Genomic DNA, 24,527 nt, shown 5'->3' with positions numbered 1-24,527 from the left:
CGGTGATGTGCAGAGCACAGGTGTGCATGGCGGGGACCCTGACTTCAAGAACCGCAACAGCTGACCATGGAAATCAGTCCTCCTGAGGTGAGAAGTCAGAGCGTCGCTCAAATTGGTTGTGAAGATGCCATCCCAGGACAAGGGCTCAGCGAGATGGCCCTGACATCTTCACGGACACTGCCCTGCTTGCCAGGTCAGAGAAGCAGGAAGGTTAGGTGTCTCATGGTACCCAGGTTGTGGGAAAAAAAAAAAAATCACAGCACATCAGAGCCAGTGGGGAGACTGAGGCTTAGAGCGAGGGAGAGCCTTGCCACAGCCACCCAAGAAGGAAGGAGCAGAACTGGGAGCTGGGGCCTGTGGCCTGGGCCCACTCTCAGCCCTTGGCTTTGGGATGGCCTTGGAGATGGCCTTGTTGCCAGGACCTTTGGGATGGGCTTTCAAGAGTGTCCCCCTTAGACCAGCCTCCAGCATACAGAAACCTAGTGCAGTGAGGCCACCAGCCAGGGCCCCCACAACCAGGGAGGCTCCACACTCTTGGTGCTGCCCACGCAGGAAGGGAGGCTCTTGCTGCCGGTCCCACAGAAAGCCCGGCTGGAGCAGGGCAGACCAGTGGAACAGCCCAGCCAGGAACATACCTGCGGGGGCTGTAGGTCACATCCCATAGGCCTTGTGGAGCTGATCAAGAAGCTCCTTCTTCTCATTTTCTGGAAGGAAGCTGGACTCGGCTGATTTGATGTTCTGGAAGGGCCAGAAAGGCAGACAACATGGAACCAGAGCACAGGGAGGGGAGCTGGCAAGCTAGCAGCACCCCGGTCTCGTTGCTGAACGTGGGCAGTTAAGCTCAGGGGGTGGGCTCATTTGGGTGGGCAAGTGCCAGAGCAGAGACAGGGTCTGTGTTCTGAGTGGGAGAGATGTGAGAAGTTGGGGAAACCTCAGAGACAGGGGCTAGGGAGACCCTCCTGCAGGGGTAGACCTCTTGCAGCCCCTCAAGTCAAGGACTCAGCACGGGAGCCACAGCCTGAAAAGAGCAGAATCTCACAGGTGAGATTTCTGGGGGGGCAGTTGACAGCTTTTAGCAGATTCTGAGGTGCCACAACCCTCAAAAGGTAAACACCTGGGCCAAGGTGAGGATGTCAGCCAGAGGTCTCACGGGAGTGTCAGACTCTAGGTCTAGCTCAGCATAGCTTCAATTCTGGGGCTCCAGGCCCTACAGGCCTCACGCCCCCAGAGCCCAGTCAGAGCCCACGGGGCCGCAGCCCACTCACCAGTCTCTTAAACTCATCTTCAGTAAAGTCCATTAGATTTTTGAGCATATGGTAATCAGTGTTGAGGGTGGACTTGAAGATGAGCGGGTCATCCGTGTTGATGGAATAGTTAGCCTTGTCCCTTTTGAACCTAGGTGATGGGTAGGGGAGGAGGAAGAGGCAACGCTTACTTTTCTGTAAAGTCTCTGCACCTGGCCTTCACCTCCTTTGCGCCACAGGCCTCCTGAGGCGGACCTGAAAAGGCTTATCCTCTGTGCAGAGGGAGAAAAACTCAGCTCGGTGACTTGACCAGGGCCACGTGACGAGCAGCTCAAGACCTGGACCTGCCTGACCCGGCAGAAGAGGGGTGTGGTGCAAGGGCAAGTAGAGTGGGGGCTTGTGAGCCCCCAAAAGCAGCACCCCCTCCAGCTACCCACCACCTTCTCTCACCTTCCTCTTTATTGCAACCACCCTGGAAAAGTTGACTGCCCCCCCAGCACCCTCCACAGTCCCACAGGGATCTGGCATTTCACACACACCATGGAAACCATTCCTAACGAGCCCCCAACCACCAATGCAACGTTCTGAGTCCTTCCCTCACTGGAGTAGAATTTTTACCCTGTTGGCTGTTCTTGGAGTGCTCCCTTGTTTTCTCAGTCACCACACTGACTTTCTGCCTGTCCCTAAGATGTCACTGCCCCTCTGGGTTCTCTCCTGACCCATCTTGCTCCATCTTCCGACACTTCAACCAGCAGGTCTGTTTAGATGACTCTTGACTCTCCAGGCCCCAGGCTGTTTCCCACATGCCTCCCAGAATCTTCACTTGGATGTCCCTCGGGCACCATGCCTACCATGTCCCTAATGCAGGCCTCGGGAGCCCCTTGAAGTCAGAGCCCCAGCTCCTTCCCATCTTGTAAGGTTGACAGGCAGACCATGGTCACCCTAAGTTCTTGCTGCAGAGAAAGGGAGCTTTGCCCTCGTGAAGGCTGGTGCCACCCCCAGTGTTCCATCCCAAGACAGCTCAAAGATGGGTCAAGTTTGCCATGTTAGACTTCAGGTGGGATGGGCAGGCCTTTCAGGGAAGAATATCAAGGTGGTGCTGGGGGACCCCTCCACCCCAGAGGGGGCAGGGGCAGAGCCTGGCAGGGGAGGTTCACCTTCCTGACGCGTCGAAGGCAGAATCTAGGGTAGAAGCTCCCCTTCGTGCAGCAGGGTGGCTGCTACAGCAAGATGAGCTGTAGCGCCCCAGCTCGGAGTTGGTGATGGTGACCTCAGTCAGGTCACAGCACATCTGTGCTTTGGAGTCATTGTAAGGTGAGAGCAGAAACGCCTCCTCCCTTGGGACTTGAAGCGATTTCATATCCAAAGACCCTGGACAGAGCCCGGGGCCTGCATTCCCTCCCCAGCCTGGGTCTCCCTAAGACAAAACAGAGTGGACCCCAGAGGCCCAGCCTCACCGAACCACCGGGTGCTCTGTTTCTGGCCTCCAGGCGCCTGTGAGGTAGCTGGACCGGGGACAGACCTGGAAGAATAGGTATGGGCTGGCATGGGTAGCCCCAGAGCAAGCTGGGCCCTCCCACCAGGCAGCTTCAAGGCCCACTCTTGCCACGTTCCCCTGGCTCCTTCAGCTCTGGGGCCCTCCTGACCCCTCACCTCAAAGTGCATGTTTTCTGCCAGCAACTTGGCATAAAGGGCCGGGTCCTCTATGGTGTGGTAGCCATGTCCCAGCCTCTCTGTCTTGAGTCTTTCCACAGCCTGCAGAGACGCTGAGTGAGCCCAGGAGAGGCGGGGTGGGAGGAGGCACAAGAGCCCTAGACCAGCCCAACCTGCTCACCTGTTTGACCACTTCTGCCGACCCCACCTCCCCGGCGTGGACGGTGCGGTGAATGCCGCTCCTCACAGCCTCCTGAAAGGGAAGTGGCAGGCCATGGGCGCCAAGGGGGCCCAGGTGAAGGCCCAGCAGGCCTGCCTTCACCACACTTTGGGGCCAAGTCTTGGCAGCCTGAAGCATGCCCCATACTTCAAGATGGGGGAGCCCGTTTTTCATTTTGGCTTTTAATTGTTTTTAAGTCTCAGGCATTTATTAAGCAGTTATGTGTTGGGCACCATGAGAAATGGTTTATCAACATTGTGACAGCTATAACCAATTTTATGGGGTTGAAGCTCAGGAAAGTAACATGACCAAGGTCAAAACAGCTGGAGAAGGGGAACCCAAGGCCTGAACCTGGGCCACGAGACCCCAGAGCCCACCCCCTGCCCCTCATGCTTTATCCCTCCCGCAGGAGGTGCACTGTGAGGCTCAGTGATCTCTGCCCTGACCCTGTCATCCCAGCAGGTAAAACAGGCCCAGGAACAGACAGCCTCACTCAAGTTCACATAGCAGATGAGCAGAAACAGGCCCAAACACAGAACTCGCAGCCCCAGTGCGGTCTTTAAACCACATTCCCAACTTCTGGAGACCTCAGACCCAACTGAGATACACATGAGCCCACGTTTTGAGCGAACCTATGGTGTGACCTCTCCCTGTGGTGGGGGAGACCGGCCTCGCCCCTCCCTCCCCAGGACCCACCTCGTAGGCCTGCAGGTGTCCCTGGAAGAGGCTGCTGTCTGGGATGGTCTCATCTCCAGCCAGATCGATGGCCACCACACCCTGCTCCCGGTACTTCTTACACAGCGCCACCACCTCAGGGGACCAGTCTGTGGGCCACACCCCCACGGGCCTGTCAGAAGCACAGAGGAGAGCCCCCCACACCCCGAGACCAGCCCAGGACAGAGGGCCCCGTGTCTTGTCTCCAAATTCCAACTCCCGTGGCCCAGCCACGTGGCCTCCAGCAAGCGGCTCTGGCGCCTGCCCCTTCCCCTCAGCTACCATGCAGGGCTGGGCAAGGCTTTGCTCAGATGTCTACACAAAGTGCCGAGGGCAGGGCCTGGGCACCACCAGTGGGCTTGGCCCCACTGAGCCTGAGGAGGTGGCAGCCCAGTTTAACATTAAAATAACTCGACAGCCCAGTTTAACATTAAAATAACTCGCTGTATCACACGACACAGCGCTAGTGCACTATGTACTCTTGGGCCAATAAAGTTGTCAAGTTTTAAAAACCAGACTTCAGAGCCAGGCTGTCCTTCCTGAGGGAGGACCAAGAGGCTTCACACTGCCTCGGGGTCGGTCCTCCTCAGGGAAGTGGGAATGGGCAGCAGGAGCCCCACCTCACAGGCTGCTGCTGCAGGGAGGAACATCGTGAGCCCTTTGTGGATTCTCACTGTTTCCCAGTGGAGGAGGTGAGTGTGCTCCCTTCCCATGACGGCACGTGTCTGAGGCCCAGGGAGACCTGACTGCCAGGTGACGTAGCAGGACCCTGCACCTGGAGTCCGATGGGTATCATCACAGGGGAGACCCCTCCCAGAAAGCCTGCAAACCAGGCCTAGTCACGGGTTCTGTGGCCCAGACAGGAAAGGGCCTGGACCACAGGGCCTCCGGGGTTGGGGGGCCCATGGACCTAGATTTTTTTGTTTGGGCTTCTTAGTTTTGAGCCTCCTGCTGGTCATAGGGCTGTCAAGGCCTAGTCTCCCTGGAGAGAAGTCTCTGTCCCAGCAAGTTCTCAGCCTGCCCAGGAGGCTCTGATGTTTTCAGAAAACTCCTGCAGATGGGCTCAAGGGGCCAGCCACAGCATGGGTGGCATTCACAGCAGGCCATACAGCCCAGGCCCAGGCCAGGAGGCGGGCTGGGTCCACGTGGGCAGCCGGGGCAGGGCCGAGGTCACACTCACCGGGCTGGTGGCGCATGCAGCACAGGATGGACCGCACCTTCACCCTGAAGTCTCGCTCCCCCTCCTGCAGGCCCTGGTTCACTAGGGCCACCACCTCACTAGGGGTGAGGTCCCCCCTGTGTGTGAGAGAGGGGTAGGAATGGACTTGAGACAAATGAAAACCCAAAGGCCAGCCCCGGAGTGTGGACAGAAGACAGACGCGGGGAGAGCAGGAGGGGAAGAGGAACCTTCCCAGGAGTCCCAGGAGGGACTTGACTCACCCCGTCTCTTAGGAAAGACCAATGAGGCCCAAGCCCTAGCACCCACTTTCCACCTTCCTCCAGTCTGCCTGGGCACATCCACACCCAGAAGGGCTGTCCCTGTGCAGGGTGGGTCAGGTGCAGCCCTCTGTCTTTCATAGGGGAGTACCCTGCTAAACCGGGACCTGGTCTGATTCCAGAGGGGTGAGGCTGGATATGGTACCACTTGGAGGCCCCTCTCTTTGCTCTGGGGTTACTGCAGGGCCCTGGGAAGTCACTGGATACGCAGTTAACATTCCTGGACAGCAGGCCTGTGTCCCAGAACTAGACAAGGACAAACGCCTCTGTCCAAGGTAAAAACCTAAACCCGATGAGGGATGGGAGCCCCATCTTGCACCAGAGTTAAGCCCCTCTTTCTGAGACCTAGGATGGGCTAGGCCACCTGACCCTATGCCGGTCCCCCCAGGCAGTCACTCACTCTTGCTGGCCCCAGGGAATCGGATACACTTTCGAGTTGGCCAGCAGGTGTGGGCTGTAGCGCACCTCCACGTACACCACACCCTCATTGGCCTTCATCTCCACAAATTCATAGGCAATCCTCTTGATGGCTTCCCGGCAGCCCCTGGAAAGGAGAAGGGATTCCTACAACCTCTGCCAGCCTTTGGGACCTCCAGGAGCAAGGAGGTTACCCCTCCAAGCCTGGGCAGATCAAACCCACTTCTAGCCCCAGTCCCTCAGCCCCCAGCTCCAGGCATCTGCTGAAGATCCTAGAAGCACAGCAAGGCCAATTCTGTCCCACCCAGGCTCTAAAACCCCCTCCATGCTGCTAACCAGCCTCCCCATCCCTGCTTGCCCTGATGGCTGTTCTGCTTTGAAAAACACAAATGAGAGCATACTGTGCCTCTGTGTGAGCACTGATGGCTTTCAGCCACATAGAATGAAGACCCAGCTCTGTCACCTGACCCACAGACCCGCATAAAGCAGTCCTGTCAACCTCCCCCCTCCTCCACCATCTCTCATCCCAAGAGGCCGGCAGAGCCTTCTTTCTGTCCAAGGAACTGTCAAGCTTGCTTCCATGTCGGGGCCCTTGTTCTTGCACCCCCGCCTGCATGTCCTTCCCGGCTCATCCGATGCTCCCTCCATTTACATCCCAGTTCCTGCCTCACCTCAGAGAGGCCCTCTCAGGCCCACTTTATCTTACAAAGGGCCCCGCCTTCCCTGGGCTCCCGTTTTCTCTGGGTTCCTTATCACTAGCCCACATTACACATCACGTGGTGCCCTTAGCCGACTTCCACCTGCACCACGGAACAGTCTCCACCAGGCAAGGACTCCTCAGCCAAGGACACAGTGGTCAAATACTTGAGCGATGGATGGAGAGTGGCAGGAAGCGAGCGACAGGCCCCCCCCAGACAATGAAAGCACAGTGAGACCCAGGATTCATTTCCTTTGTGTGTAGACAAAGGAAACCAACAAAATGGAATAGCAAGTATTTGCAAATCATGCTTGATAGGAGCTAGTGTCCAAACTATTAAAAACTCATACAGCTCACTAGCAAAACAAAACCCTAACACAATTAAGAAATGGGCAAAGGACCCAATAGAAAACTTTTGAAAGACATCCAAGTGGCCCAGCCTCAGCGCCAGGGAAACGCACATCCTCACTGCAGGGGCGTCAGGACGGCTGATACCGAAATGACAGGTAAGTGTTGGTGAGGCTGGGCGGAAAAGGGAGCCTGGTAGGTGGGAAGTCAGCTGGTGCAGCCCTCTAGAGAGCAGTATGGAGGGTCCTCAAAAAGAGAAAAATATGATCCAAGTCACCCAAGCACTTTTATTTCTGGTTATTTATTCCAAGGAATTGAAATCAGTACTTGCAGAGACAGCCGCACCCAGGTCACTGCAGCATCATTCACCACAACCAAGATATGAGGTCACCTGTGGCCGCTGAATGAATGGAAAAAAGCCACACTCGCCTCTCCCCCACAACCCCTAATAGGATTCAGCCCCGAAGAAGGAAATCCTGCCATCTGCGAGGACATGGGTGAACACGCAGGCCATTACGCAATGTGATATAAACCAGACACAGGGAGGCAAGTCCTGCCTCAGTCCTGTGTGGAATCTCAAATCATCAGACTGGTAAAGCCCGGTGCTGGCCGCAGCAGGGGGGCAGTCGACGTGGATCCAAGAGCACAAAGTGTCAGTTGTGCAAGCTGGATGTCCTGGAGGCATGAGACAGTGACGTGCCTGTTGACACTGCGCTCGGGGGGTGTGCTCTGAGAGAGCCCAAGTGTGCACACCACACAAACCATGAGAGGCCATGGCAGTTAACCAGCTTGACTGAACATCTGTGTACATTTATCGAAACCCCAACATGCACACCTCAATGTAACGCTTCTTTGTCGAGTACACCCCAATAAAGCTGGGGGGTAGGGGCAGAGCTTGTGGAGAGGACATAAGTAACAAATCCATGGGGGAGATGCCTGGGACTCAGAGTTGACTCCTGTTCCCACACGTTATCTGCCGTGTGACTCCTGGTTGGTCTGTCACCCTCTGACACCAGCGATTGCGAGGACAGATGGTTCCATTTCATCACCCTCAGAAAACTCATCTGCAATGCTCCAAACGCTGGCCCTGGCAAATGCCAAGAATTCTGCTCGTTACTTGAGTGTTGGCCCCGGGGGGTAAGGCGCAGCGGGGCCTCTGGGGCGGCGTCCACCACACTAGCTGAGAGTTCCCATCATGAAGAGCGAAAAGGGCCTGGTAATTAGAAAGGTGCGCCAAGAGGAGGACAGGCCACTGCAGGACGAGGGCCACTAGAGGAGCCGAGCCTGCGGGATGAGGAAGGGCAGCCAGCAGCAGCTTCCCCTCCAGTGGGGAAGACCTGGGGGCGAGGGGGGGGCTGGGCCCAGGGCCTAAGCCTGGCCCGAAGGCTGTCCCTGCTGCCCAGACAGCCAAGGAAACCATTTGTGGCTCCGTCCTAACACGAGGGGGGACAGCAAACAGGTAGACAAAACCCCTGCTCTCACAGAGCCAACTTCCTAACAGAGAGGCAGGCAGGTAAATAAACACAACAAAGCCAGCAGTAGGGCAGGGGATCAAGTTCTATGGAGACAAAGCAGGAGGCAGCCACAATTTTCAGAACAGTCCGGGAACAGTCCGGGAGGCCTCGCTGAGAAAGTGAAGTTCAAGAGAGGTGTAAAGGAGATGGAGCCACGGGGCATCCAGGAACAGCATTCCCGGCAGAGGGAACAGCATTCCCGGCAGAGGGAACAGCATTCCCGGCAGAGGGAACAGCATTCCCGGCAGAGGGAACAGCATTCCAGGCAGAGGGAACAGCATTCCAGGCAGAGGGAACAGCACTGAGACTGGGGTGTACATGGTGTCCGCAGAGCTGCAGGGGGCCCTGTGCTTGGAGCGGAGTGGGCCAAAGGGGGAGGGGAGGAGATGAGGCGCCCATCTGACACCTGTGGACGGTGGCAAGGAGTGGGGGGAGGTCAGGGTCTCCAGGGCTGTGGCCCCCAAGGTCAGGCAGCCCTGAAGGAGACCTCTAACTGCCTGCCCACATGGGCCTGCAGGAGCTGGGCCTCTCTGCCTTGTGACCAGGGAGGCAGGCGCTGCCTTGCGGGGGTGATGTGAGGAGGTACCTTGGCCCACGCGGGAGCCCTCCCCGTAAGTTCTGGCGTGGGTGTCTCCAGGGAGCAGCCAGGTGCTTCCCGAGAGGCAAGCACACCTGCTTCCCAGTGAGGACAGAACAGTGGGAGACCTCCAGGCTGATCCCAAAAATTTGCCCCAAGGAGCCAGCAGCCCTGACACACGTTTCCCCAAGACTCCCCAAGCCTGCCTATGGCCTCTGTCACCTACATGTTCTTCACCGGTCCTCCAACAGCCCAGGCCCAGTCCATCCTCCAAAGCTTTCCTCAGGTCTAGCCCTCTGAACATCACATCTCTCCATCCCAAGCCCTGGCTCCATACTTCCTCCTCCAGGCAGCATTCCCTGACTGCCCAATCCCTTTGTCTCCTGACCCTTCCTGTAGCATTGACTGCCAAGGCCTGACTCTTGCCTGCCTTAGGAAACTAGAGGTGCACTGGGGGGTAAAAGCTGGGCTTCGGCCCTTTCCAGTTATGTGGTCCTGGGCCTTCGCTTCCTTCTCTGCAAATGAAGTGTCCACCTAGCAGGTCTGTAGATGACTGAAAACTCCATTGTATGAACTGTACACATTATGTTCTTCTACATGTAAGACCTAAAAAATCTTCGGTCACTAAAAGAACCAAGAACTGACAGATATTCCATTAAGAGATGGAAGAAATGAAAGGTAACAAACATGCATGGGAGGCTGGTTGTCAAAAGGCACCAATTACCTTCAAAGTAAGAAGGACTTGAAGGCAGTGCCGTGTCTGCCCCACCCTCCAAGCCCCACCACTGCCTCGGTGAAGGAACTGAGCCCCAAGAAGGGAAGTCTACCCAGGATCAGTTATCCCATGGGTGTCTGATGCTAAGACGTGTGTTATTAGGCTCCACACCTGTCACCTTGCAGAAGCTGAAGGAATTTCAGTTCATCACACCCACTTTCCAGAAGGGAAAAGCAAGACCCAAAGTTGTGGAGATTGACCAGAACACACACACAATGGCAAGAAGAGGAGCTGGGGCCCCACCAGCCTAGGGCTGGTCCGGTCCTGCCGGCTTCTGCTGGCACAGGCCCGGGGGCCGGGGAGACTCACGCGATGGCAGGCATGTAGTAGTCGAACTTGGCCAGGAAGCCCGGGAGGGAGAGCGGCTTGTCCATGCCGATGATGTTCTTCAGGCCCTCTACCGTGTCAGCAGGGAGGGCGACCCCCCTTTTCCTGGGGACAAAAAATTAGGGTGGTAGACTGCCTAAGCAGGACCCCCAGAACCCTCAGAGGACCCCAGTAGGAAATCTGTCCATCCACCTCCCTCCTCCTCCCACTGGGCAGAAAGGGAAACTGAGGCTCAGGGCATAGAGAACCAGGACCGAGTCCTTCCTGTACTGCCTCTCCCCGGGCCCACAACCAGCCAGTAAGTCTCAAGGGAGACAACAGGGGCCTGTGTGTTCATAGGGACTGTGCCTAGGGACAGGCCCTCAGCTTCTTCCCCAGCCCCAGCTGGCCCTATGTCAGAGGTCAGGGGTTATTGGGGACAACAGCTGCAGCACCACAATGTCCCAGGCAGAAGCAGAACTTCCTCTGTCTGGCCACCAGGCATTGATATGCCTGGCTTGGCCCAGTGTGCTGGCAGCTGGATGTCCACCTCGGAGCTCGCTTTCACCCCTGCCCCAGGTCCCGCCCAACTGGCCTGCGGCCACCGCTCACCCAGGCCTTGCTAAGAAAAGTCCTTCTGACTGAGGCCCCCCTCCCAGCCACCAGCATCCAGGTGCCAGGCTGGGTGGTGCTCCTTCCTTGCTCTGGCCCATGCATGGCCTCTGTTTTTCCACTTTTAAGATAAAAGGGACAGGCAAAGAACTCCAGACATTCAAGAAATGCTTCTCTGGGGAGGGACAAGCAGCAGCCAACTGAACTTAGCAAACAGTTCAGATGACAGAGGAAAACTTAAAAACCCTACAAAGAACATCCTCAAGGATTGGGGGGGATATGACCTCCCTGAGGCAAGAAGAGCCCTTTTTAAAAAAAGGGGCCTGGGAGTAAGAAAGCACAGCACTCTCGGCCACCTGAGAGCGTGGCAGCAGCGTCGGGATGTCCTAAAAGGAATGGAAAATAAAACGGAGAAAGTCCAGCAAGCAGAACAAAAAGACCAGAAGATAAAAATTAGTTGATTAAATCAGACAGTTCAGTTATCTGCTTAGCCACGGATCCAGGACAGAAGGGGGGAAATCCCTAAAGAAATGAAGTTTAACCAGAGTTCAAGTCCTCTGACAGCTGTTATTAAAACATTGTCCGACAAAGCCCCCTAAAATGTGCCCCTTCCTCATTTTGGGGGATGCCCGAGTTCTTATTAATGACCAGCAGTTACCCCAGGGGTCTCCCTGATGCCTACTGGCTGTTCCGGTGACTCTGGCATGGTGCCCCGATGTGGCCCTGCACCCGGAAATCAATATTGGACCACCGCTGGCCAGCCTGCCCCAGTCACCCTCATGGCCCCCCAGGAGCTGCCCCCTGCAGAGGCTGTTACAGTCATTGCACAGCTTGCTGGGAGCCAGTGGGGGCCGGAGGGGTGACACGCAGGTTCTGGCTCTTGTATTGCCAAATGCAGGGGCCCATGTGATCGTCCCACCTGTCTTCCTCTTACACACCTGCCCAGGTGAACGTCTGTCCTCTCCGGGTCCGGTGAGCCACAGCCCCCAACCCCCACCTCCACACAGGCACCGCCGTGAGGCCTACAAAGGGCTGGGCACTGGATGGACAGCAGAGACCACCCCCAGAAGGCAGGTGCGTCAGACTACCCTTCCCCTCCGGGCTCCGCATTCCACCTGTCCCGGCCAGACAGGGACCTTCCCCTGATTCCATCACCCCTGCCCACTGCAGCCAGCCCCCAAGTCTTTTTTTTTAAACTTCCTAAATATCCCTCCCATTAGTCTCTTCCTCTCCAGCCTCATCAACAGCTACTGGGGGATCTTTTGATGAGAGCGGCCAGAAGACCTCTCAGGGGCGATCTTTAAGCAGAAGAGCAGACAAGGGAAGAGGAACAGAGGGAGAGGAAGACGACTCCAGGCAGAGGGATGGGCAGGGCAAAGGCTGGATTCAGAGCCAGTGGGTGGAAGCTGACCAGCCAAGGCAGGGCTGCTGGTGGCCTAGTAGGGGTGGGGCTTTATCCTGAAGGCACCAAAAAGCCACTGGAGGAACTCAGGCAGGGAGCAGCATGAAGTGATTCACTTTAACAGCTGCTTCTGGCACTGCTCAGGGACTGGAAGGAAACCAGGACAAAAGACCCAGAGCTGCTCAGGAACCCGCAGCAAACAAGCAGCACAGCGACTCCGGCATCTCCCATGACAGGGCCTCCTGGCGCTGCTCACACAGCTGCAAAGCTCCTGTCAGGGGCCCAGAGATGAAGCAGGCAGGAGTTGTTCCAGGGCCCTGCTCCTCCTGCCTTCCCAAGCCACACTGTTCTCTTCACTGTTCTACCTCCCTGGTCAGTCACAGCCATGCCCCGGGGCACTGGCCAGTTCTCGGCCCACCTTGTGAGTGAGGCAGTTACAGGGAGCCTCACACAGAGCGCCCAGCAAGGCAGGATGAGCCAAGACTTTGGTGTTCGTAGTCCACTCCCTTCCTTTATTTGTCTTATCACCCTGGGCAGGAACAGTCCCCTCTGAAGTCCTCTGTGTCCTCGTTAACAAACAGTATTTTCTTTTCAGGGCACAGAGGCACAAATAAGATGATGTATGTGTTTGGGGGCAGGCAGACTCTGACGCCTGATGGCCCAATTTAAATTCCAGTTGTTAAAGGCTGTGTGACCTTGGAGAAGTTACTCAACCTCTCTGTTTACTATGTCTGGCATGTTTGAAAAACACCCACTGGGGACTAAGCAAGGTGCAGAAGAGGTCAGAGGGCTCTGTGGGACTTGAAAGGCCATATATAAACATTGTCTCTGACCCCGAGCAGGGTGGGCATAAGGGGGCCGGGCTGAACAGGGCAGCGAGCTCAGAGGTTCTGACTACAGTACTGGGGGACAGTAGGCAGAGGCAGCCAGTGGACACCTGGAGACCAGTGCGGAGGCCTTGGCCACGGCCCCGGAGAGTGATGTTGGTGGCTCAGACCAGGAAGGAAAAAGCAGCCAGGTTCAGACTGTGCTTTGGAAAAAGAGTTGACAGGGCCTTGAAGGAAGCTGAGAAAGCGAAAGCAGCAAACCTCCCTTCGCCCCCCCCCCCCCAAGAGGAAGGAATCAGAGGAACTGAAGGAGGAAGAAAAGGGCATGGTCAACTGGGGCCCAAATCACCAAGGCAGGCGGTCACTGGATGAGGTCACAGCCAGAGGCTCTCCTCCCCCCAACCGGGAGTCCATGTCTGAGTCTGGTCAACTCTCACTCTATCCGACGGGAGCGCCAGCTCCAGTTGGCACCTCCCCAGACACCAGGCGGCTGAGAGAAACGGTCCACCCCATCAGCCACCCCACAGGGGTGGCTCCTCTCCCTTTTGCCTACACCCCACCCTTCTCCTCCCACTTAATGAGCACCCTATGACCCCCAAATCAGCGCCTGAGATTAGATCCCATCGAGGAGCCCAATAACTGGTCCTAATGACCTCATTAGGGCCATGGCAATGACTGGAGGCACCACGGGCAAAGGACGGGCAGAGATAAGCCGGCAGCTTCTGCCCACTTAACTAGAGCCGAGAGGCTGTAACATCATTAATGGACACTTATAAGTCACTTAGTGCCTCATTTCCCCCTCATTACTTCACCAGTCCTCGAGCCAAGCCGTGGGGTCACGGGCGGGGTGTGGCCTGGGGCTCACCCTGCAAGTCACCTCGCCCATCGTGGCTCAGTTTCCTCATCAGTGAAACGGGGCAGAGTCTGCCTCCCAGCTGCGAGGGTGCGGCGCCTCAGCCTGAAGGCGGTGCTGGCGGGGAGTTAATTTACCAATAGGATGAGGACATTAAGTCAAAAGGCTGCTTCCCAGGACAGAAGAGTCCAGAATTGTGACAAGATGGAGGAGGATCTTCTGCCTCTGCTCTTGGGGAGCTGGAGATGCTCCCGAGTGCATCCCAGGAGCCAAACTCCCCAGGCGCCCAGGCTCTTCCTGACACTCGAGGGCCTCTGTTTATGGAGCAGAAGGCTCTATTCTGGGTCCAAGTGGACGAGCTCAAGGCAACATGGGGAAGCATAATCCTCCCAAACAAGAGATGGGGACGAACCAGATAGAACACTGGCCTGCAGGGGGAGGGCGGCGGGTAGGAGGAGGGACCCCCACCTCCAGGTCCAGATCAGGAGGAAGGCTGTTCTTACCCCTAAAGCTACAAGGCCAAGATCTCAGCAAGGAGATGTGCATTTGGGTTTGAATCCAGACCCACTGGCCTCCACAGTCCCTGCCCTGAAGCACAGGACCCAGGAGGGGCCACTATGAATCCTTGAGGGGGTATGTGGCAGGGCAGACTGGGGGGATCTCTTAGCCTATCACATGGTGAGCTGAGGCAGAAGGAATACTCTCATTAGAAGGGATGGAGATTTCAGGAGGTGCAGGGGGACTTCAGTATTTTCCATGATGGTCGAGGGCAAGCCTTGGGGATCAGCTGCCACAGGTCACCCATCGGCTCTACCAGTCACTGCGGTGTGGCCTCTGTAGCTGCTGCACTTCAGAGTCTGCTCTCCCCTTGGAAGGTGGGTTAGCACCACCAATACCCTCGTCCATGTAAGGGGGGGGCAGCAAACACTTGAGGGGGCCCGGTCAGTGAGACCACAGCTGCTGCCGAGTGAAACAGTGACCGGCTCAGCCCTGGAGCTGCCTCCATGTGTCCTCGTGTGTCCATGAGGCCTCACTGGGCAGCAGGAGCGAAGCCAGAGGCACAGAAGGCAGACGATGTGGGCTGTGAGTCTAACTTAGAGCTGAGGCCTCCAGTTCCTACCAAACACCTCTGCCCCAGAGAAAGACTTAATCCCACAGGGATGCGGGAAGAAAGCAATGGCCGTTAGCCGTCCAGAGGCCTCCAGGCCTGACTGTGGACCCCACCCAAGTCCTGGGGAGGAAGGCCTTTTTTTTTTTCCCCCATCCATGGACTTACTTGCCATAGTATAAGATGGTTTCTGGCTTGATGGCTCCATCAAGGTGGACGTGCAGCTCCACCTGCAAAGGGAGGACAGAATAAACCTGCATGAAGCCTGAAGAGCCTCCCAGGGGGTCGCCGGTAACCCTGGGTCGGTGCTAATGTGAACCAGGATGACTAGTCACTACATACTGGACACTTACACACTCACTGAACTTTCACACCATCTTATTTAATCCTCATCTGCGGGATGTGCTTCATTGTTATGTTTCAGCTGTGAATGCTGAAGTCCAGAGAGTTAGATTACTTGTTCAAGGCCACACAGCAAGTGGCAGAAGCAGGAACCAACAGAGCCTGTGTTAAGCACAGTTGGCAGAGCCAGAACCCTAACCTGAGCCCTGTTCCGAATTATGTGATTCTTTTTGTTTTCTGAAGCTTGTGGGGTTTTTTACTTTATTTTTTAATTTTATTTTGTGGGACCCTCGCCCAGTGGCCGGGGATCAAACTGGCGCTGCAGAGGCTGTGGGCAGCCTCGCAACCCAGTGCCCAACTGCTGCGCCACCAGGGTAGGCCCATGAAGCTTGTGGGTTTTTAAAAGATTTATTTATGCATACAAGAACTGGGGTACAGACCAGAGGTGCTGGGGGGTGAGTATTCACCAGAGAGTAGGGAGAACAGGTAGATTGACTGAGGGGAGCAATGGGCGAGACAGGAGAGGTCTGCTGCACCATGTGGGTAGCTCCCTGGCTGGCCGGGGATAGAACTTGTGCTGCAGAGGCTGTGGATAGCTTCACAGTGCTTCATCTTAACCCCTTGTGCCACCAGAGAGGCCCCTGAAGCTTGTGCTTTTAAGGCCAGGGCCTGTCTTGCTCCTGTAGGAGCCCGCTGAACCCTGGGCACCACACAGGCAGATCCTGCTCTCAACCAACCCATGAGATGAAACCCAACTTCAAAGTGTTGGCCATAGACTTCCTGGATTGCTGAATGTCCACAATCTCAATAGTTAGGCCCCATTCTCGAAAGCAGGCGCCATTCTCGAAAGCAGGCTTGACTTAAGCATAGCTTATCAGGAATCTACTGGGCAATGCAGATGTTTCCAGAACTCTAAGAGCACCTGATACCTTGGTGATCATCAACTCTGCTCAGCCCATAAGCGCCTCACGGCACAGAGCCAAGAGTTAAGGGTGAGGGTTTTAAAGTCAGGTTGCCAGGTGCCCCCCTTCCTGGCTCTGGCCCTTTTCTGGTCTTCATTTCTGAACCTCAGTTTTCTCAACTAAAAAAAAACCAGGCTATTTCTGCTTCCCTGTGCAAAAACAATCATAAGGATTTGCAAGGGCACAGGCAGACATGGCCGGCCCATGAGACACTGCAAGGGTTTTTCTGGGAGGTCTTCTAAGAAGCACAGGGGGCTGCTGGGTTTAAGGTGGGGCCAAGGGCCACCTGGTTGCCCAGCAGCAGCACAAGCAGAAGCCCAGAAGACATGGGCTCCTACGAGCTGCCTACATTCTCACAGGCCCAGGCTCAGATGTAAATACAACCACAACAGCCGTAAAAATAGCTTCCTCTTATACAAACCCTTTATCTCATTTAATCTTAATCCCTAGACAAGGCACACATTAGCGCCATGTTGCAGGCCAGGAAAGGGACTCACCAAGCTAAGGGCAGAAATTGCAGGACCCGCCCAGGGTCACAGACTGGTACTAGCCAAGCTGCGTTGCAACCCAAGCCTCTCCACCTCTAAGCTAAGTCCTGCCCACAGACCACACGACTTCCCTGGCACTTGCTCCAGGCCTGCACGCGGCCTCCTGATCTCTCCGGAGACCTCATGCCCTCTTCCCTGGCTCTTGCTCCGCTCTCCTCGAGGCTGACTCAGTCAGCATCCGTCAGAATTGCAGGAAATCTTCCCCACCTGAACAGGAAGCTTCTCCACTTATCGGTGAATACTGACTATCCCCCCAGTAGGCGTGGGCACTGTGGGGGCAAGAGCAAACATGCCAGTTTTCCTAGGAAATGCTAGCCATCCAGGTGATGCCCAGAGAGGGGCAGTCCCTCACCCAAGGTATCAAGGCAGAGCCCAGGTAGGGACCCAGGTCTTAGACTCTTGGGACAAACAGGCCCAGATGTGACTCCTGCTCACGACTGCCAGTGGGTGGTAGGGCTGCCCACCAAGGCATCCCCCAGCAGACTGCCCCCAGCGCTCCAAAATCCATCACTGTCTCCTTGTTCACCCATTAGCTTTTAAGTTCACTTAATGATCAGACCTACTCTGCTGTGCCCTTGGTGCCCAGGCCAGGACCCAGCACAGCAAGAAGGGCTCAGTAGGTGTTGATTGACTGATTATTTTTTTCTCTTCTGTCCTTTGTCAGCAGGGCTAGGTCCTCTGTCTCAAAGAAGGGGCTGGCAGAGAAGCCAGACAGGGCAGAATGGCCAGGGTTGCCTGATCAGTGCCCAGGACCTGGGCACACTATTCAGGACTTAGAAGAACCATGGGTGCCCATCACCAATCAGACCTCTTCCCAGCCCTGCTCTTGGCCCTGAGCTGAGCAGTAACCAGAGCTCAAAACCCTCTTTGCTGCTAATTTTCAGGGTGAGGCCAGGACAACAGCTCTGAGATGACAAGTTGCTTTAGTCACACCACCTCCAGGAAGTCCTCGCCATTCAGCCCTGCCTGGGTTCCTGCAGCTTCAAGGAAGGAGCAGTCTTGAAAGGGGGAGCAGTCAGTTCCTCAGAGCCTCCTGCTGACGTGGGGCCTGACTCTGCTGCTGCAACCTTCCCTAGGGGTTTTGGGAAGGTTAAGGCTGTTTTGACTTTGTCTAGGAGACATCTAGGGGGACAACAGTGTAGGCACTCAGTGCAGTAACCACCCCCATTTTAACAGTGAGAACACTTATGCTCAGAGATTAGGGTACAGGAAGCTGACTCAAAAGTCAGAGGTCACAATGCCCACACCACTCTCCCTTCCACCTGCAAATGCATCTGTGCTGAGTCAGCTGGTAAAATCTAAACAGAACAATTAGAGCCCTGACCGGGATGGTGAGTAATAGCCATGGCACAGTGAGCCCCCTGTGCCAGGCCCGTCCTTGAGGTTTTTTGTGGGGTGAATACTTAGAATAATTCCCATTTCACCGATGGGCAAATCGAGACACGGCAGTTAGGTAATCAGTCTCCCTCTCTGATAAGTGGGGGTATCAGCACTCAGACCCAAGCAATCGGGCCCCAGCTAGTGCCCAAGTTTCAGCTGCTCTGGTCACAGGAACTTGAAGGTGGTCCTTCCCCCCACTTTGCAGCTTCTGGGCCTGAGAACCCTAAGGGGTGAGAGTATTACCCAATAGTCTCGGTAAATATGTTCCAACCTTCCTTTGGCCCCTGGTCTACTCTCCTCCCCTGTCTTCCCAGTCCCAGAAGGCACCCCCCTAGGTCAAGTGAACAGGTGGACAAGGTCCTCCCAACCTTACAGGGCCTTTCTCACTCCAGCCAAGCCCACCCTCAAGTCAGGCAGAGTATCAGGAGGTCGGCTTGCTATGTGACCATAGAACCCACACTTCCCTCTCTGATCCTTGCTTCCTCTCTCAAAAGGCTTCAGTGAAACCCAACCTCATTCATTCCCTCTCACGTAAGTTGCCTCTGAGGCGAGCTCTTCCCTGGGCCTTTTCTTTTAGCCGGTGGCTCTGGTTACTTCAAAGCACTGGATGCCCACAGCAGCGCTGGCAGAGGGCTTTGATGGCAGGAAAGCCAGAGGGGGGCACAGTGCAGGTGGAAGGGCTCCCAGAGCCCACTATCCCAGAGAAGGGGCCACACTTAGGTCACTTCACAAGCACGTCAGCTCCCTCTGAAGAGAAGCTGGCTTTCATCAGCCTATCTCACAGAAGAAAACGGCTTCAGACTGCCCATCTGAGCCCTCAGCCATTAGGTGGAGGCACAGGGGTCCACACCCAGTATGAGGCCCAAAGCCACCCTGAAGAAGTAGGAAAGGCAATTAGTGCCATGAACAGCATCAACTCCAGTTTTAAGTCTAGTTCTGCTGCTTTCTGACTGACAAGTTCCTTCCCTAAGTCTCAGTGTCCTCACATATCAATGAAGATAAAAGGTCCCACCTCCAGGGCTGTTGTGAGCATTACACAAGTTAATAGTGATGCACTAGTTAGGACTGTACCTGCTAGGGAGGAACTACTTAAATATGAGAAATGAAAAGTTGGAAGAGTTAGCGGCCACTCTGGCCTGCATCGGGAAGACAGTTTAGAGCTGCCCTTCTGACGGGCCCAGCTGGCTCCACAGCTCAAAGGCTCTGACTGTGTGTGTCTGTGGGCCTCGAGTTTCTTTAGCTGCAAATGGGGAGGAAAACATCTGCTTTGTGGAGCTGTCTAGGGAATAGTAACTCCGTGAGATAATCACCCAAGGAGCCCGGGGCCTCCTGGACACTCAAAATGAGCCATGGTTATTATTGTTAACTGGCATCTGACTCGTAGGTGTAGGCTCTGGGATTTTCCAGCCTTGCCTCAGCACCATCTCGGTGCTGAGCCCCACAAGTGCTCGGAAGTGAGAATTTAAATAACTGGCCAGGCAGGCAGCTGCTTCGGGCCTTGCTCCCTAATGTGTGGCCTGTGGATGATCAGCATCTCCAGGCGGAGCTTCAACCTATGATTGAGGCTGGCCTTCAAGTCTCAGGTGTCTTGAGGACCCATTTAAGTTTAAGACAGAGCAGGCGAGCACCGTCCAAAGATGGCCAGGTCCTGGGCCTCACCAGGTGCAAGGATGAGAGGTAGCACAAGGGCATGGTCCCTCCATCCCCAAAGGTGGGCTCCTATCCCAGGTGCCTCTCATTTTAGGCCTCATGAACTTCTTGGTGCCTCTTTTTTCATCTATAAAGTGGAAGACACCTGCACCCAGAGTTGTTGCCAAGATCAAATGATTCGTGCAGATAAAAGGTTCAGATGGTGCATGGCCCAGAGTGAAAACCAAGCTCCAGCTACAGAGGCTAGTTCTTATCACCTGCTCTGTCCCTGGGACGGCAGGGAGCCAGCCCTGGTCACGGTGGCTTCAAGGCTCCTCGCTTCCCACCTCTCTGCATAATAGACTGTATCAGCCCTCACGAACACCTTCCCTCTCAAGTGTCACCTTTTAATTTCTGGACACCCCTCAAGCAGGTGCAGCCCATTTCTCAAGGATGGAAACTGAAAGGAAATGACCTGCCAGCTTGAATCAGAATTGGGTGAGGTCAAAAAATGGGACTAGTAACTGTCCCTCCCTCACAGGCCTGCTTTCCAATTGTCACAAGGACCACTGTGCATCTTCCTCCTCCCATTTCATGCCCATTGAGGGGCTCTGCCTACTGCCTAAGGGTTCACACCAGGGTAAGGAGGCTTCACAGCCCAAGGCAGAGAATCCAAAAGCACTGGAAGAAAAAGCCTCCAGAGGGAAGCAGGACCAAAGGGGGCATCCAGACAAGGTGTGAAGGAGGCATTGGGGTGAAGTATTCAGCACTTGCAACATTGGGCTTGAAGCCTCTGCCCTGTGGTGGGGCCATCAGCAGTGATGGGGAGAAGAGAGCCTTTTCATCCCATCACACACACACAGGATTCTCATCAACATGTCACATATGCCATTTTCAATCACATCTACTTGTCAGAAGGGTAAGCTGAGGCTAATTGCATCCTACTCTCTCACCTCCTGATCCACCAGCCCCAGCAATTTCAAACCCTACTAGCTGCTTCACTTTGCTGGGTCCCTCCCTTCTCTGGTCTTAACCTGTGCTCAGAGGCCAGCCAAGTGGGCCCGGACCCTCTCCGACCCAGCCACTCTCAAGACACCACCACTTCTGTGAGAAAAAGGCTTTACTCACGGGGCCAGTGGCCATGCTGGGCCCAGAGTCAGCCCGACTAGAGACCAAGGTCCAGCCAACCCCCCCTGGCCCTAGTAGAGGGGGACACCTCCCTCTCCTGGCATGGCTCACCCTCTCTTCACAAAGCCATCAGTGTTGGAAGTAAAGCTGTTTCCAGATGCTAAGTGAGGAGCACGCACTAGGCACACTGGGTGCCCGTGGGCGTAGTCACTGGGTTCAGTTTACAGCTGCGGTCCAGGGAGGCCAAGCCCCCTGCTAAGGTTATAAGGCCATTCTGCGCTGTTGAGGACAGGACGCCTGTTCGACAGGTAGTGAAAGCGAGGCCAGGGAGGCCAAGTCAGGCGCAGAAGCAGGATAGCCAGGGGTGCCTCGGGATTCAGGACCCTCCCAAGCCCCCTGACTCATTAAATGCCTGGAGTGGGGAGGGAGCCTGAGCTGGGGGGGGGAGGGAGCGTCTGCAAGGGCCAGCTTTGGCGCGGTGCATGTGGAAGCCCCTAAACCCCGTGCCAGACAAGCAGCCACACCCCGACCCCGAGTTCCCGCCCGCGCTCACTTTGGGCTTGTCGAAGGTCTGGGCCATGGTGCCCAGCGTGCGTCGCCGCGCTGCTCCCTCCGCTGAGTGTTCGTGGGTCTCCGCGAGCGGGTGGTGGGTGAGCTTCCCGGGCCCGCCACGCTCTTCTTAACAGGGCCCGGGCCCGCCCCCGGGCCCGCCCCTGCGCCCCGGGCCCGCCCCCGGGCCCGCCCCGCCGGGCCGCGCGTTTCCTGGAACCCCAGTCCAGCAGCACGGACAGATGGGTCCCTCGGGGATCAGGACCTTGGCCCGCCAAAATCCTGGCCTCGGGGCGCCGGGTTGGAGCCACCTGTGGGCGCAGGCGCCTCCCGCTCCCTCGGGCGCGCTCTCGGCCGCTCCGGCGCCTGCTGAGCCAGGCCTGAGCGAGAACCCCGAGCTCCAAGCCTCGTGGGGCCGGCTCCTCCCGCCCTCGCATGCCCACGCTCCATCCGTGTAGCCAGGGAGCCGCCGCGGGTCGGGAAGGCTTCTGAGGACCTGAAGGAGTTCGCCAAGTAAAGAAGTTGAGGTGGGTGGGGAGGCGCGGGGCACCCCCCAGGTGGAGAGGCCCTTCTGGGCCACCCTAGGGAGAGGGGGCATGAAAGGAGCCCGGGAACCCAGATCCCAGAGGGGAGGTGGGAACACAGCAGATCCCCTTCTGGGCATTTATTTACCTTGAGAAACTTGCTCTGTGCATTTGGAGAATTGGTTCAAGATTGTTCACACTAGTACTATTCATAGCAAAAACCTTGGAAACACCCCCAAATGTTCACCGTGGCCGAACAAATTGTGGGACAGTCACGCCAGGGAAAATACAGCAGAGAAACGGAACTTCAGCTGCAAACAGTGCTGCTGTCTCGGGAACGAGTTGAGTGGGAGATTGCAGAACACTACACAATATGGGGTAACTTTTAGAAAGTATAGTAAAAAGCACAACCAAAATAGGCATGTCTAGACGCGTGTTCGAAGGAAAAAAAGTAAAGCGAGGCACAGGTGAGCACAAGTTCCAGAAGAATGGTTAGCTCAGGTAAGTGGCAAGTGCATTGGAGGACGAGAAGGGAGAAATACCAGGATATTCAGGTTACTGGTGATGTGCCAGTACTTGGTGCAATGGTCAATGGTCGGCTTTCTCTCATCTTATAAATTAACAAATCAATAAGGGGAGTAGAGGACAAGGGGCTGGGGAACCAGATAAGACCTAGATCACAGCAGCCAGTGAGTCATGGTGAGGGGTTGGTCTGGATCCCCGAGAACACTAGAAAATCATTGCAGGGTTTTACATGGAGGCACCATAGGCGCCAACTTTTACTTGGAAAAAGGTATTTTCCAGCTAGTCAAAGTGATCTGGGACTCAGGAGCAGCCCCTTGCAGCTGAGGACAAGTGTAGATTCTCAGCCCCACACCCCAGGTCTACCCAACTAGAATCTACATCAAGGCCTCAGGTGGTTCTTGTACAGGTTTGCCGTGAGAGGGCATTTCAGAGATGCCAGAGGAAGTGTGGGAGACCAGAAAGGAGGCACAGCCCCTGGAGATGGTGGTGACTTTGGGGGAGGAGGAGAAATCATACTAGCTACCATCCAGGGGATAAGATCAGCTGGAGCTGGGTGGGGTTGGGTTGTATGTGGGAAATGGAGTAAAAAAAATTCTAATGCACTGTTGAAGCCACAGAAGTTTTATATAAGGTCCTTTTCTAGGCTCCATTCACTCAGGGTAAATAACTTCATTTGAGACAACTTGGAGTCAGGTACGCTGGGCAGTGCATCATGGAACTGTCCACTCATAACAAGTCTCACGATGGAGCTGGTCTCATTTCAGGATGAGGACACTGAGGGAGAAGAGCCTGCTTGGCCCAGGTGTTTTAAGTGGCAGAGCTGGGATTTGAACCTGAATCTAAACCCTTTACTCTTCACCTTATGACCCTCTCCTCTGCCGTGAGGACATTTGAGTCCCTCTGCACTGTCAGAACCATCACTTCTGACGGCACAGGTTCAAGTTCTTTGCTCTTCTCCCCACTGCAAGGTAGAGTCCAATTTTTCTCCTTTGGTATTAGAGCTGGCCTGAGTGACTCGACTGGCAGAATGTGATAGAGGTGACATTCCTGGACTTAGAGCCTAGGTCAGAAGAACCCTTAAAGCTTCTATTAGGGCCAAGCAACCTCTGGAACATTCCCTTTAGGTTACTATGCAAGAAGTCCAGCTACCTAGAAGCCATCGGGCTGAGCGCTGCCTTTCAACCAAGACTCCAAACATTAGTGGAGCTAGGTGGGGCCCCCTGCGTCAGACCAGCTGACTTTTGCCATGCTCTGAAAATTCCCTAGCTGAGTCTTGCCCGGATTCCTGATCTATAAAATCATAGTACACAAGCATACCTCATTTTATTGTACTTTCCTTTGCAGTTTTTTCTTTTTTTACAAAAAATTGAAGGTTTGTGACCACCCTGTGTTGAGTGGCTATGGACCTCCTTTTTACCCCCTCCAGTCTGTGCATGCTCCCATAAATATGTCCCACTTAAGGTATGTCCATAGTTTTTGTCATAATGCCATCGTATACTTAATGGGGTGCAGTACAGTGTGAATTTTTTTTTTAATTTTTTATTTTTTATTTTATTTTATTTTTTTTTTTATATTCCCCATACAATTGCAGCCTCCCCATTCTGACCCCAATCCCTCCCCTCCCGCCCCCGCCCCCCTAAAAGTGTCTCTGGTTCATAGTTTTTTGTTGATTTTGATTTTCACTTTCTTATAGTTATTCATTTTCCTGGTCCCTTATTTAAGTTTTCTAGATTCCTGCTATGAGTGAGACCATCCGGTATTTTTCTTTTTCTTTTTGGCTTATTTCGCTGAGCATGATCCCTTCCAGCGCCATCCATGTTGCTGCAAATTGCATGTGTTTATCTTTTTTGAATGCTGAGTAATATTCCATGGTATATATGTACCACATCTTCTTGATCCAGTCATCTATTTTTGGGCATTTGGGTTGTTTCCAAAGCTTAGCTATTGTAAACAGTGCTGCTATAAACATAGGGGTGCAGGTGTTCTTTGGAATTGATGTTTCTGTGTCCTTTGGGTAAATACCTAGGAGTGGAATTGCTGGATCATATGGAAGCTCTATGTTTAGTAGGTCCAGAAATCTCCACACAGCTCTCCACAGTGGTTGGACCAGTTTGCACTCCCACCAACAGTGCAGAAGAGTTCCTTTTTCTCCACACCCTCGCCAGCATTTGTTGTT

At 55.0% G+C, this 24,527-nt stretch overlaps 1 protein-coding gene across 1 annotated transcript; it reads right to left on the bottom strand.

Moving 5' to 3' along the window:
• Positions 1-21,333, bottom strand: ADA (adenosine deaminase; the record flags this gene model as incomplete). Its single annotated transcript, XM_084248313.1, has 12 exons — positions 1-182; positions 636-738; positions 1,266-1,395; positions 2,702-2,766; positions 2,898-2,999; positions 3,079-3,150; positions 3,814-3,941; positions 5,012-5,127; positions 5,729-5,872; positions 9,966-10,088; positions 14,933-14,994; positions 21,307-21,333. The coding sequence occupies 11 exons, from the start codon at positions 21,331-21,333 to the stop codon at positions 652-654; spliced, it is 1,056 nt and encodes a 351-aa protein (XP_084104439.1). The 3' UTR covers positions 1-182; positions 636-651.
• Between the last annotated feature and the right edge of the window lie 3,194 nt (positions 21,334-24,527).

Source organism: Talpa europaea, assembly GCF_964194135.1.
Source record: "Talpa europaea genome assembly, chromosome: 11".
In the NCBI taxonomy this organism is placed as follows: domain Eukaryota; kingdom Metazoa; phylum Chordata; class Mammalia; order Eulipotyphla; family Talpidae; genus Talpa; species Talpa europaea.
The sequence above is the reverse complement of the archived record's forward strand: the minus strand, read 5'-3'. Positions and strand labels throughout refer to the sequence as shown.